Source organism: Myotis davidii, unplaced genomic scaffold, assembly GCF_000327345.1.
Source record: "Myotis davidii unplaced genomic scaffold, ASM32734v1 scaffold287, whole genome shotgun sequence".
In the NCBI taxonomy this organism is placed as follows: Eukaryota; Metazoa; Chordata; class Mammalia; order Chiroptera; family Vespertilionidae; genus Myotis; species Myotis davidii.
Genome location: NW_006297658.1, coordinates 226,169 through 240,788, shown reverse-complemented (window position 1 = coordinate 240,788; position 14,620 = coordinate 226,169). Strand labels below are relative to the sequence as shown.

The 14,620-nt window shown below is 53.3% G+C and overlaps 1 protein-coding gene across 1 annotated transcript in view; it reads left to right on the top strand.

Annotated features, from left to right (window-relative positions):
- Positions 1-10,434, top strand: part of BICD2 (bicaudal D homolog 2 (Drosophila)) — a 26,916-nt gene extending 16,482 nt beyond the window's left edge. Inside the window, exons 4-9 of the mRNA XM_006773309.2 lie at positions 1,152-1,304; positions 2,924-3,358; positions 4,087-5,082; positions 5,340-5,491; positions 6,628-6,838; positions 8,394-10,434. Coding sequence (XP_006773372.1) covers positions 1,152-1,304; positions 2,924-3,358; positions 4,087-5,082; positions 5,340-5,491; positions 6,628-6,838; positions 8,394-8,399 — 1,953 coding nt within the window. The 3' untranslated portion in view covers positions 8,400-10,434. The remainder of the gene's footprint in view (positions 1-1,151; positions 1,305-2,923; positions 3,359-4,086; positions 5,083-5,339; positions 5,492-6,627; positions 6,839-8,393) is intronic.
- Positions 10,435-14,620: the final 4,186 nt, after the last annotated feature.

Below are 14,620 nucleotides of genomic sequence, written 5' to 3'. Positions count from 1 at the left end.
ACATGGGACACAGGACAGCCCCTCCCTGCAGGACATCTGAATCCTCAAGGCAACCTGAAGGCAGGAACTATTTTTTAACAGGTTCATAGAGATAATTTACATCCTTAACACACACCCATTTAACCCTTCGAGTGCCAACCAATATCCTAGGAACTATGCTAAAATTGCCAAGGCATTTTTGCTGATTTTACAGCAGTTTAGGAAAAAAATTATGAATTGCAAGTAAATGAAGTTACATATTCAATCTTCCACAAAATTGCAAGTAAATGAAGTTACATATTCAATATCTTCCACAAAATCGTCATCTTCACAGCAAGAATTGACATATTGAGCAATATCATCATCACTAATAAAAGCAGACTTAGAACTGGACACTGCAGGAGGAGCGCGATCGCACTCCCTGGCACTCTAGGGGTTAAAGTGTACAAGTCAGTGGGCTTTAGTATATTCACAGATTATGCACCATCTCAAATCAGCTTTAAAACATTTCATCATCCAGAAAGAAGCCCCATTAGCAGACACTGCCCATCCCCCCAAACCGATCTCCCCTTGCCACCTGCAGCCATTCCCCTACTTTCCATCTCTGGGTTTGCCTCTCCGGGACATTGCGTTTGTGCAGAGTCATATAAGACATGACCTCTGGTGTCTGGATTCTTTCCCTCATGATAATGTTCTCATTCGGGTTGTGGCATTGTGTCAATTGTATGAATGTTTTAAAATGTTTTTATTGATTTGAGAGAGAGAGAGAGATTGATCGGTTGGCTCCTGCACGCATCCAGCCTGGGGATTGAACCCGAGCCTGGGCCTGTGTCCTGACCTGGAACCAAACTGCCCAGGACGACAGTTACCCAGCTGAGCCACACTGGCCCGGGCCCACATATGCTTCTCTGTTCTTCAGTCTGTGCCTTCGTTTCTCGGGGGTGCAGCCAAGGAGCAGCATTGCCAGGGCAGGTGGAGTTGCTGAGCTGTTCCCGCAGGCTGCACCACTGTAACCCATTTTACAGATGAAGAAATCAAGGGTCAGAGCCCTTCGTTGTTCACCTCTCACCCTGCCCAGGGCCCCTGCTCCCCTGACTGCGCCAAGCCCCCCAAACCCCAGGGGTGGCAGGGCCAGCTGGGCAGGCTGCTCACACCCGCCTTCCTCCCGGCAGATCAATCAGAACGTGGAGCTTCAGCGGGGCCGCCTCCGGGATGACATCAAGGAGTACAAGTTCCGGGAGGCCCGCCTGCTGCAGGACTACTCGGAGCTGGAGGAGGAGAACATCAGCCTGCAGAAGCAGGTGTCTGTGCTCAGGCAGAACCAGGCAAGTGGCTGGCCGGGGATAGCTCTGGGCCGCGACCCTCACACCCCCTCATTCTGCCATTTTGCGTTGTCAGAAAGCCACACACTAATGCTGACCAGGAGTGTGGTGCAGGGTCTGGCCCCTCCACAACCTTAAGAACAGGGCCTCTGGCTTCAGTGTTGGCTGACCGTGGCCTGGCCGAGGCCTCCTGGCCAGCAGAAATGGGAGATGCAGGAGCGATGAAGAGGTGACACCAAAAATCTTCAGAGGCTGGGTATCCAGCTTAGTCCCCTCTGAGGTGCTGGCGGGAAGCCCACGATGTCCCCATGTCCTGTGGTGCCTGGGAGGTGTCGGCCTGCGCATCCCTCCTGCTGTCTCAGGTGCCAGCCCCCTGTGATCCTTTGTGGTCCTGGCCTCGAGGGACCCTCTGGGTGAAGCCAGGGCCTACCTTGAGGAGCAGTGGGGATGTTCGAGCCATCGTCTGTCCTCAGTAACTCAGCAACAGGCGAGACGAGGAGGCTCATCTTAACCCTGTGACCGGCCAACCAGGTGGTCCTGGCCCCAGGGTCTCAGTGTTCTCCCTGGCACCTGCTTCTCTCAGCGCCACAGCTTCACAGTGGGCACTGAGGGGCCTCCTCCCCCAGTGGGAATTCTACAGAGGGAAGTGTGGGCCACGTGCTTATCCCAGCCACAGAACCTCCGTGTTTGCAAAAGCCAGCAGAGAGCACACTTCTCCCCAAGAACGCAGCACAGAGCTCCGCCTCTGGCCGCACAAGGGCCGGAGGAGAGGAAGATCTCGCCTCCAGCCTGAGCAGCATGTGGTGGAGTCCAACCCCATCCTAGGCATGCCCTCTGGGCTTCTGCCATCCGAGATGCGCTCACTACTGCCTCTCAGTGGGTTCCTTACATTTTTCTTTTCTTTTTTTATTGTCTACGGTTTTACATGTCTCCCTTTTCCCCAGTTGACACCTCCTCCTCACCCCACCGAGCCATTCCCACCCCAGGCAAGCCCCCACCGCCCCAGTGTCTGTGTACCTTGGTTATGCTTATATGCATGCATACAAGTCCTTTGGTTGATCAAATTATGTTGATCATTATATCCCACATATGAGTGAGATCATGTGATATTTATCTTTCTCCGACTGGCTTAGTTTGCTTAGCATAATGTTATTGCAGAATAAATCGCAGTGTTTTGTTAAATTGCGCATAGGCCCTGATCTCCCATCCCCTATGTTAAGCACAGGTTTCTGCCTGCTCCCTCCTCGTCCATCTGCAAATGCAGTTTCAGTAGGGCCCTGCCTCCGTGCGAACTGCGGGTTCTTAGTTTTTGAAATATCATTGGGATTAATGGTCGCAGCGCACATCCAGATGTGTATTTTATGTGCCTTAAAATATGTCATCAACTATTCATGTTAAGTAGCTTCGTAGAACTTAACGTCAGTAGACACTTGGTAACCGTGACGTCATTGACACATCGGCCGGGTTCGTGTGTTCAGATTCCCATGGAATCTCCGCTCCGAGCCGAGGCTGGTGCTCTGCACACACCGTGTGCGCACTGTCCTGTGTGCTTGCACCTGGTGTCACAGCGCGATGGTGCTTCCTCATCACTGGGCTGAGACAAGTGTTGGCTTCTTTCCCAGGTGGAGTTTGAGGGCCTCAAGCATGAGATCAAGCGACTGGAGGAGGAGACAGAGTACCTCAACAGCCAGTTGGAGGATGCCATCCGGCTCAAGGAGATCTCAGAGCGGCAGCTGGAGGAGGCGCTAGAGACGCTGAAGACGGAGCGGGAGCAGAAGAACAGCCTGCGCAAGGAGCTGTCGCACTACATGAGCATCAACGATTCCCTCTACACCAGCCACCTGCACGTTTCTCTGGACGGCCTCAAGCTCAGCGACGACGCCGAGGCCCTGGCTAACGGCTTTGAGCACGGCTGCCTGGCCAAGCTGCCCCTGGACAACAGGACCTCCACCCCCACCAAGGACGGTCTGGCCCCGCCCTGCCCCGGCCTGGTGTCCGACCTCCTCAGCGAGCTCAACCTCTCGGAGGTCCAGAAGCTGACGCAGCAGTTGGTGCAGGTGAGCAGGTGGGCGGGCAGGTGGCGCAGGTGGCCCCCCTCCCTCTGCCCCACCTTGTTTCACCTTGGCGTAAGTGGAACTGCAGCATGACGGTGGAAGGTTCGCAGAGGAGTGGGGTCCTGCTTATGAGGTTGAATTCTGCGTGCTGGCCAAGATATTCTCGTGTCCCCCTGCAGTGCACACCTGCAGTCTTCCTCTCTGTCCTGTGGATATGTCACATAGGGTTTCCTCCCGGACCAAACGGAATCCCAGTGTCTGTTTCCTCTGAGGAGGGACCCGCATGGCCCCCCAGGCCTCGGCAGGGGAGGCCCAACAGTGGCCCCACACATGGTACCCCAGCTAGGCATGTTACTGAACTCAGAGGTCTGCACTTGGGGTGCTCTAGAACGAGATGTGGTTGTCACAAGGTAGTTTTATTTATTTGTAGCAAGTAAAGGGGATTCATAGCCACAGCTCTGGCTGCGGGAAGGAGGCTTTGCCATTGCTTACGTATACCATTTGTCAAGTACACGTTGGTATTTTCTTCGCAGATATATGTCGGGTTGAGTGCCTATCAAACTCTTCCTGTTTATAGGTGCTTCTGCAAAATACTGTGCTACATTGTAACACTTAGCACAACAGCATTTAGTCAGACTGCCCAGGCCTGGAGACCCTTGTCCCATCTCACAGTCCCAGGCCAGCCGAGTGACAGGTGGGGCTGTTGACGGGCCCTCTCTGTGCCTTTGCAGATGGAGCGGGAGAAGGCGGGCCTGCTAGCGACCCTGCAGGACTCGCAGAAGCAGCTGGAGCAAGCTCGAGGGGCCCTGTCGGAGCAGCGGGAGGAGGTGAGCCGCCTCACCGAGAGCCTGAGCGCTCTGCAGCGCCTTCAGGCTGGCAAGGAGCGACGCACGGCCCTGGACAGTGAGAAGGAGCGCGACAGCCACGAGGACGGCGACTACTACGAGGTGGACATCCATGGGCCTGAGATCCTGGCTTGCAAGTACCGCGTGGCCCTGGCTGAGGCCGGGGAACTCCGGGAGCAACTGAAGGCCCTGCGCAGTGCACACGAGGCCAGCGAGGCTCGGCACGCGGAGGAGAAGGGCCGCCACGAGGCTGAGAGCCAGGCGCTCGCCGAGAAGGTGTCTCTGCTGGAGAAGACCGGCGGCCAGGACCGCGAGCTGCTGGCCCGCCTGCAGACAGAGCTGAAGAAGGTCAGTGATGTCGCGGGTGAGACTCAGGGCAGCCTGAGTGTGGCCCAGGATGAGCTGGTGACCTTTAGCGAGGAGCTGGCCAGCCTCTACCACCACGTGTGCATGTGCAACAACGAGACGCCCACCCGTGTCATGCTGGACTACTACCGTGAGGGCCCAGCCGGCGCCGGCCACCGCAGTCCTGAAGCCCACGGACACCGCTCACCTGTCCTGCCCAAGGGGCCACTGGCTGCAGAGGGCGGGGCTGGGGACAGCAGCCTCTCACTGCCCTCACCCCTGAGTGACCCTCGCCGGGAGCCCATGAACATCTACAACCTGATTGCCATCATCCGTGACCAGATCAGGCACCTGCAGGCGGCCGTGGACCGCACCACGGAGCTGTCGCGGCAGCGCCTGGCCTCCCAGGAGCTGGGCCCTGGCACCGACAAGGACCGGGAGGCGCTCATGGAGGAGATCCTCAAGCTCAAGTCTCTGCTCAGCACCAAGCGGGAGCAGATCACCACCCTGCGCACCGTGCTCAAGGCCAACAAGCAGGTGCGTCTGCGCTCGGCCGGCCGGTTGGCAGGCTCCTCGCCCGCCCCGCCCCCCCCACCCCCGGCCTGCATCTCACAGGTCAGCTCAGGCCTCGGGCTGTGGATTGTGTTGGTTGTGCTGCTGACGGTGGGAGAGCCTGATTCGGTGCGGTGGGGAGGAGCTGGGTGCTGAGGGGCCAGACAGGTTGGGGTCTTGGCTGTGGCACTCGGTGAAATAGCGGACGCCTCACCCACCCGCCTGGTCTCTCTGACCCCCAGACAGCTGAGGTGGCCCTTGCCAACCTGAAGAGCAAGTATGAGAACGAGAAAGCCATGGTGACCGAGACGATGATGAAGCTGCGCAACGAACTCAAGGCCCTCAAGGAGGACGCAGCCACCTTCTCCTCGTTGCGTGCCATGTTCGCCACCAGGTAACACTGCCCCCTGGGGACGTGCCACTCCTGGGCTTGCGAACTCCCAGAGGGCATAGCTTGTGTTCACATGTCGGATGAGGAAGCTGAAGGCGAAGGCTAAAGAGGACAGGTCCCTAGTGGCGGGGCTGCTGGTTACGCAGGGTAGATTGGGGCCAGTAACTGACAAATGAGGAGTTGGCCTCCCAAAATTCGTCAATTATGCGGCACAGCCTTTCTCAGCCCATTCCCCCTCCTTCCAGTGTCCCCAGTCTGACCCTGACAGAGATTTGCGGCGGGGGAGGGTCTTGGGAAGTTCACAGCTTCCTGGTGTTTCTGCCATCCAGAGGGGCATGGCGCCATCTGCTGCCAGTTTCAGGCAGGCCCTGGGCAGTGTCCTGCATGGCCCCTAGATGGTCCAGGCTCGTCCTCAGGGTCAGGAGGCTGAGGCTCCCTGTGTTGGGGGGTTGTAACTGAGCTCAGGGCCTGCTTTTCCTCCCCCTTGGGTGCTGGGTGACCCCCGCTGTCCAGAGGGGTGGGTGAAGACAAGGAAAGAAAGTACCAGGCTCCTTGGGAAGCGTCCCCTCCTGGGCAGAGTGTGGGAAGGATGGCCATCACTCAGCACTGGCATGTTGACACTCGCGTCCTCACCTTCACAAACCTGCCTTCTCAGAGCTGAAATCACAAACCATTCCCCTCTGGGCAAGAGCTAAGACTCACTGGTGGCCCTGGCCTCTGGCGAAGGAGAGTGTGGAGGTGGCCCTTCTGCCCAGGCCCACTCCCTCCTTGCGGACAGACCCCCAAGTGTGCACCTCCCCCAGCTCCATGTTCAGGTGGGGCAGACCCAGAGGGGCTGCTACTCACCCACATGCGCCCTCCAGGCTCGGGTTGGCCATTTGGGCACGTGCTAACCTCGGAATAAGCCAAGTCCCTTTCTTGGATTTACTCCCACACTCGGAGAGCCTCGACCCACCTTCCCGCGGGGGACCTGAAGGCCTTGAGAGGCACCCTTGCCCTGTCAGTGAAGACCAGCTTCATGGAGTCCCTCCCAGAGGAAGCCAACTCCTGAGGGCAGGTCGTCTTCTCCCAGCCTGATGAGCAGTGCCCACGTCCCTCCCGGGGCCTTCAGCCACGCTCTCACCTCGATGTCCCCACAGGTGTGACGAATACATCACACAGCTGGACGAGATGCAGCGGCAGCTGGCGGCCGCCGAGGATGAGAAGAAGACGCTCAACTCCCTGCTGCGCATGGCCATCCAGCAGAAGCTGGCGCTGACCCAGCGGCTGGAGCTGCTGGAGCTGGACCACGAGCAGACCCGGCGGGGCCGTGCCAAGGCCACCCCCAAAGTCAAGTCCAGCACCCCAAGCGTAAGTCACACCTGTGCCAGTGCCAGCGACAGGACCGAGAGTGCCGGGCTCACTGCCCAGGTGCTCTGCGGCGAGAAGTATAACGTTTGCTGCGATTAGGCCTTCGGGCCACCCACCGCAGTTAACCTGTCGCCGCCACCTGTCTGCTTCATCTCAACTAACCCAGCAGCAGCGGGACCGCGCGCTAGGCTGGTCTTCCCGGGACTAACGCGGAGGGAAGGGTTTAGCTGAGATGGTGCTTCCTTCCACCTGACAGTGCAGCTGGGAGTCTGCAGCTCGCCCTGGGACCCCCTTCATGGCAGCGGCTATCCTGCGGGAAGGGGTGGGGGTCAAGGTGGGGGCAGAGCCAGGAGTCCTTGAAACAAGGTGGCTTTCCAGGACCCGTGTGCCATCGGCTCTGCGGTGAAATGTGCATGTGTCTAGTGCAGCTGCGCTGCCCGGCACCTGGGAGCATGTCAGAGGTTCTGAGAGTTCCAGCTGCTGCCTCCGAACAGAATTACTTCGTAGCTTATGCACCATCTCACTGCAAATCCTATTCGGGACTAAAGGACTGAATTTCTCCCCCAGAGAAAGCGCAGCCCTGAGCCCCGAGTCCTCCAGCCCAGGTGTGTGTGTGCCGAGCACCGGCCACGTGCAGCAGAGGCACATGTGGCCACACGGAGCTCAGCTCAGAACCTCAGCTCCTTTTTCTGAGATTGGCACACTGGTCTGGAGGCCTGCGAGGTAACACATTAGCAGGCCCGAAACCTGGGTTTTTTTCCATGAGAAAATCTTCCCAAGTGCCTGACCAGAGTCCCTTCCTTGGGGGAAGCCATCCTTTTGTATCAGGGTGTCCCCAGCTTTCCATAATCAGGCCTTCCTCCTGGGGGGCTTTAGACCCTAAGAAACAGTGTTCTGGAAACCCCCGGGCCACTGTCATTGCCAGGTGGCGGCGGGCAGGAGAAGAAGCTGCTCCCACACCAGAGCTTGGCCACATTCGGAAGCAGCACCTTTCTCAGTGTTTTTCCTCCCTTTCACCCCACGAAGGCCTCTCCCTGATGGGTGCTCTGTGGCTCAGAGGAGGAGCTGGCATGGCCCGCTCACACAGTTGCCTGCCCCAACTCCACTCTTCCCCTTGGTCCCCTCGTGTGTCTCAGTTCCCACCAAACTCCAGATGCTGCACCGACCACCTGGGCTTTGCCACCGTGGGAGTGGAGAGATGCGGGTTGGGCACCTGACCCCTCTGCGTGCCTGCCCCTGGTTCTGGGCGGCTTTGCTGAAGGGATGTCGGTTTTGGATTCCCCTCCCACTAGAGAAGGGTCAGGCCCTCCACCTTGTGCCAGCAGGACTGCTGGGGCCAGGGCTCCACAGCTGCTTCTGCCCCCTCGCTGAGCCTGGCACACAGCTTCCCTCCGTACTTGTAAGGAATCTCCACGAAGCACTGGGAGCTGGCGGCTTCCTTAACACACGCAGGTCTCTGCTGCTGACTAACGCACCTGCGCACGCAGCTCGGCAAGAGCTTCCGTTGTCCGACAGTGACTGGTTCTAACGCTGTCTTGTTTTCTCCCGTTTTCAGCTGTAGATTAGCTGCCGGGAGAACTCGGCCGCCGGCCCTGTCACTCTGCAACCCCTTCCCTCCCCTCCCGTGGGCCCACGCAGAGGAAGGAAGGGCAGCCTAAAAGTCCACTTAGAAACGGTTTTGGATATGCCACTGCAGGTAGCATTCCCGAGTGTTTAATGGCAGCGGAAAAGGCTTTAACGTTCAGAAGGCTGCAGCCGCTGCTTGGAAAGGCTCTCGCACAAGCGCTTGAAGAACCTGCTGGGACGGCAGCCACCAGGCTCCCTTAGGAACCCGCTAGAAACACTCACACTGGGGCTCTCTGTTACAGAAGCTCCTTCTCATTTGATCAACCTGTGCACTTTTGATATTTTGATATTACATTTGCTTCCTTAGTCCCTTGCATAGAGATGGTCTCATGCGGTGGTCGCCTTGTCCTGTGGTGCCGTCTTAGCGCCTGATGTGCTGTTTGACGCAGTGTGTGGCACGGAGGTGTCCTGGTGTGCAGCTCCAGACTGCTAAGGCTTCCACCCGGCAGGGAGCTCGGCTGAACACCACGCTGCGGGCCAGCAGCCTGTTAGGTTATGTGGCCCATGTCTGAAATAACAGGTTTCAAATGCCATGTTCGTCAAGAAATCCAGGGTGTTCTGATTCTGGGGTTTTTCATATTGTATTATTATTATTCTTAGGAATAGTTCAATGTAACAAGAAGAAAACTTGACCTTTGCTCTGGTTAAACAGTTATAGGCACTTGAAAAACAAAAAAAGATAAATTATTGAATGAGTAGTATTACCTACAAATTCCAGAGATTTCTGGGTTTTAGGATGTTGTGAAGCATGACTGATTAACAGAATTTTATACAACTGTACCAGTGAAATTCCAAATTGGAATTGTTTTGTTACTCTGGTTTTGTGCCAAATTGTGGTACACTTAGAAAATTCTTCAGTCATCAAATTTTAGGGTGTTCTATTTCAACACCTTTTTCTTAATGATCATTGCCAGTAGTGCCTTCATCAGTTAAGGGAGGTGTCCCGCCTAGTTTATTCTCTAAAACGGACAGTGAAGAGCTAGTTGGGAATGTTGAAGGCTGGTGTGGACCAATAGGTGTGAAAGGGGGTATACCTTCACACCTGAATCTGGGCATCTTTGTTGAGGGAAAGAAAACAGCAATTGTACAAAATTCTGTTAGTCAGTGATTCTTTACTGTGCAGGTCCTTGCAACCTTAGGGGCTGAGCAATGAAAGTGAACACAAGCCTGAGTGCTTTGAGAACCAAATGAATTTTATGGGACACGCTAAGCAGGCGGTGTGAGGACCGTGCCGTGTTTGTGAAGAGCCACGGGCAGCCAGGAAGCGGGTGCTGTCGGTCTCGTGCAGGGGGGAGAGGGGACTAGCCATAGTATTCTTCGCAAACGTGAGAAGATGTCATATATTCTCTTGCTTGGTGTACCTAATCACTGTTAATTTCAGGTAACAGAACTTGCTAAATAAAGCTTCTTAGCAAACTAATCTGCCCAGTTTGCTGAGCGAGGTTGTATGGTCATACTGGTACTCAAAGAGGAAGAACAAACATCCTTTCTCCTCCAAAATACAGAACAAATTCTAATAAGTAGTAAGAATAGGAAGAGTTCTGTTTCCTGGAATGAGCATTTCTTATTCCTAGTTGTAGGGACCCCCTTTGTACCTTGTTACAGTGTTGATTCATAAGAAATGTTACATTTATGATAACTTCATCTATCTGGGGTATTTATTTGCAATGTCTGAGTACTGTATTTTTTCCTATGCATTGCCTAGTGTCAGAGTGGTGTTGTCTTTATTAAGATCGTATGCATGTCTTCCTGCCAAGGAACCTTTACACAGACCCACACAAACAACAATGGCTTCGGATTCTGAGAAAATGCGGCAGAGAATGGAAAAGGAATGGGAAGGATAAGTCAGTCGTGACGTGGGACACAGACATGGTGTGAAAGCCCTCAAAGCCAGTGCACATAGGAAGAGTGGGCCTGGGTGGAGGGTCATGTTGGCAGGACCAATAAATAAAGAATAATACAAAGACAAAGCCAAGGTGTCTCTGTGCTGCTTTGACCCCTGCCCTAGATGACTGGCCCGGCAGTGCCCTGTCATTCCAGCACCTGAAACAACAAAACCAGCCTGTCGGAAGCCCTGGTGGTGGGAGCTGGGAGCAACCTTCGGTAAATTGGAGGTGTGGGATGCTTCCCACGATGGGTGACTGTGTGAGCATCCCGAACTGTGGTAGGAGAGCACGTGGCCTTCACCCTGTCCTGACCAGAAAGCAGAGCGATCTGATAACACAGGACCCTTGGCTGTGCACACTCTTGCTCACTGAACCCCAGAATGACGAGGTGCTGAGACAAGGCTTGTCACAAAACCATATTCATCTGCAGAAATGTGTATAAGGCATGCGGACTCCGTCTGGGACTGCTATGAGGGTGGGGGTCACGTCCTGGCAGAGGGAGCAGGAAGTCCCTGGGATACTCTGCCACCCACTGCTGACAGCCTCAGTCAGGCCTGGGCAGCTCTGTCCATGCCTCGGGAAGTGCAACCGAGGCAGCATCTTTCTGCCCTGGCATCGCCCAGGACCCTTCCCTCCACCTGGGATCTCCCCTGGCCTCCTGGTCAGCAGGGACCCTGTCTCTGATGATTCCCATCCTTCTTTAGTAGCAGTAGCTTGAAACTATCTTCAATTTGAAACTTTCTTTCAAAAGAGACTTGTTTTTCTAACTCTGGGATTTCCCTCCTCTGCTGGCCGGTGTTCCCCAACTGGCCCCTGGAAGAGGCCCCTGAGGAGGAGCCCTCAGCCGTGGGCCAGGCGGAACAACCCCTCTCCAGGTGTTGGAGTGATTTGCACACACACAGATGCCAAGACCTTCCCTGCCCCCGGTGTGCTCTGGTCCTTGCGCATTTCAGGGTTGGGGGCGCATTTGGTGCTGCAAGGCCTGCTCAGCCTTCTTTTCCCATAGGGTGGGTCTCCATTCCCACCACCTCCTCCCTCTCCCTGGGGCATTGCTCATCCCCACCTCCCAACAGCAGGTTCCCAGTCTGGAGCCAGACCTTCGGTTGCATTACCCCTTTTGGTAGCTGACTTATTCTGGCAGACAACGTCTGGGAGCCTCAGTTTCTCCTCTGGGGTTGGGACTGTAGTTCTTTGCTCAGAGGTGGTGAGGTTTCATCAAGCCCTAGGCATGCAGCAGATGCTCAATGGATGGGTGTTGCTAACATGGTTCTTGCTGCCATCATCATCATTACCAAGATCCAGGATGCCAGGCCATGCAGCTGGGCCTTTGTCCATTGGGGAATGTTATTTTAACTCAGCTTTTTACCAAAGCATAGTTTGCATTTAGGAACTTGCACATCCTAACGTACAGGCCAGATATGCACCAAAGCAACCGCTGCGTGACCAACAGTCACGAAGTTCCTAGGAAGACCTCTGTCTGCTGCCCTGGTGGAGTGCTGGGAGAACAGGCATGCCAACGTTCTGACACCTGGCGTGGGTTTTGTTAGGGGCTGCCATCAGGTTTGCTTCTGTGCTCAACATTCAGCTGTGTCCAAACACAGTTGAGCTATAAGGTCCGTGTATTGTCATTTTGGTCAGATTTCTTGTGGGCATGCTCTTGAGAGTTCACCTTGTTCATCCAGAGCCTGTAAGACCAGGTCCCTGGGGTGAAGCCCTGCCCCCTCTGGTGGAGCTCCTCCCCTAAGGGGGAAGTGGCATCTCCACAGTAGCTCACACACAGGGAAGATCTCCTTGCACGGATACTGTGAACACACCCTGACGTGGGCCTCCTAGGAAGTGAGAACAGTACAAACTTAGCACATACACCAGACTCCTTTTTGTTCACCTCACTCTCAAGTAAAGGATAGGATTTGTGCTCCTTGCCTTCAAGTGTTTGTAAAGTATAGCACATACATAAGAGTGCAAACGAGTTTCTCAGCTGCATTTTTGCAAACTGAATACACCGTAGCCACCATCCAAATGAGAAGCAAATGAGGGCAGCCCTCTCCCCCCAAGTCTTCATACTCTGCACCCACTCTTCCTCCCTGAGTCTGTCAACACAGGTCACCTGGGCCTATTTCTGTACTTTATGTAAATAGAAACATAAAATAGAGACCTAGAGCTTTGATAGATTTACTTACCAAAACTTGTTCATTGCTCTCCCATGATTGAACTATGCATTTAGAGGTGACTCATAGATTCAATGATATCTATAATAATAAAAGCATAATATGCAAATCGACTGAACAGTGGAATGACCTTCTGGATGAGACCAGGGCTGTGAGGGCTGAGCCCCTTGTACAAATTTCGTGCATCAAATTCAACCAATCAAAGCATAATATGCTAATGATATGCCAAGGCCACTCAACCACTCACTATGCCGTGTACTGACTACCAGGGGGCAGACGCTCCAACCAATAGGTTAGCTTGCTGCTGGGGTCCTGCCAATCGGTGGGGTCCCTCGGCCTGGCCTGCGCCCTCACACAATCTGGGACCCCTCAGGAGATGTCAGAGAGCCAGTTTTGGCCTGATCCCGCCGGCCAGGCCGAGGGACCCCACTGGTACAAGAATTCATGCACCAGGCCTCTAGTATTAATATAAATCAGTTGGATGCAAAAGAATGGAAAGATTTATTCCCTGCAAACAGTAGCCAAAACAACAGGAATGGCTATACTAATAGATATTAAGACAAAGTTGTTAAGAGAGACAAAGAAGGGCATTGTATAATGATAAAACAGTCAATTCACCAAGGAGCTTTAATAATTACAAACATGTATGTACCAAACAACAGAGCCCCAAAATACAATAAGCAAAACTGCCAAAATTGAAAAAATAGTTCAGTAATAGTCTTTAATACCCCACTTTTAATTACAGAACAAGACAAAATATCAAGAAATAGAATACTTCAACAGAACTATAAGCCAAGATTACTTGAACAGAACTGTAAGCCAAGACAAATATATTTATAGAACACTCCAATTGATAATAGAATATATATTCTTACAGAACATTTTCCAAGATAGACTATATGTTAAACCACGAGACAAATTTCAAGGAATTAAAGAAAGTTGAAGTTAAACATTATGGTCCAATGACAATGGAATAAAATTAGGAATAATGAAATGTAGGAAATTCATGAATATATACACACACACACACACACACACACACACACACATACAATACACTTCTTAAAAATGGACCAAAGAAGATAGCAAGAGGAAGGACAAGTAGCTCTCAAAGATTAGCATGAAGAAAATGGAATAGGAAATGGGAGGGGGGAGAGAAATAAAAATCAAGAAAACCAAAAGTTATTTCTTTGAAAAGATGAGCAAAAATGCCAAGTCCTTCCCACACACACACACCCCTACAAAAATCAGAAATGCAAATGGAGAAATTATTACTGAATTTGGAAAAAATGAAGGATTACAAAAGAATACTGTGAATAATCACATACCAAAAAATTGGATAACCTAAACACAAGCCAAGAAGAAACTAGTAAATACTAGAGCAGAGGTAAATGAAATAGAAAAATCAATAGTAGAGAAAATCAACATAACTAAAAGTAGTTTCCTAGGAAAGTGACCAACCTTTAGCTAGACAAAAACAGATGACTCGCCCTGGCCAGTTTGGCTCAGTGGATAGAGCGTCGGTCTGGGGACTGAAAGGTCCCGGGTTCGATTCTGGTCAAGGGCACATGCCCGGGTTGTGGGCTCAACCCCCAGTGGGGGGCGGGCAGGAGGCTGATGATCAATGATTCTCATCATTGATGTTTCTCTCTATCCCTTTCCCGTCCTCTCTGAAATCAATAAAAATATATTTAAAAAAAATAACAGACGACTCAAATTACTGTAACTAGCAATGAGAATGGGACACCACTAATAACTTGACATAAAAAGATTATCCTATCTAATAATAGACAAACATGGTAATTGACCATACCTTTGCTACACCTCCAATTGGCTAATCAGCACAATATGCAAATTAACCACCAACAAAGATGGGTAATTTGCATACTGCAGGCAGGGCGGGATAGCACAGCCGCCAGCGCGAGCCGCCGGCCCAAAATTCGCCCAGAAGCCGGTGATGGGGGGAGGTGGGGGTCCCCTGCCCAGGCCTGACACCTCTGGTGGAGACGTCAGGCCTGGGCAAGGGGCTAATCCTGCGATCGGAGGGTGATGGGGGTCGACGCCTCTGGCTGAGGCGCCAGGCCTGGGCGGGGGGCGGAGCT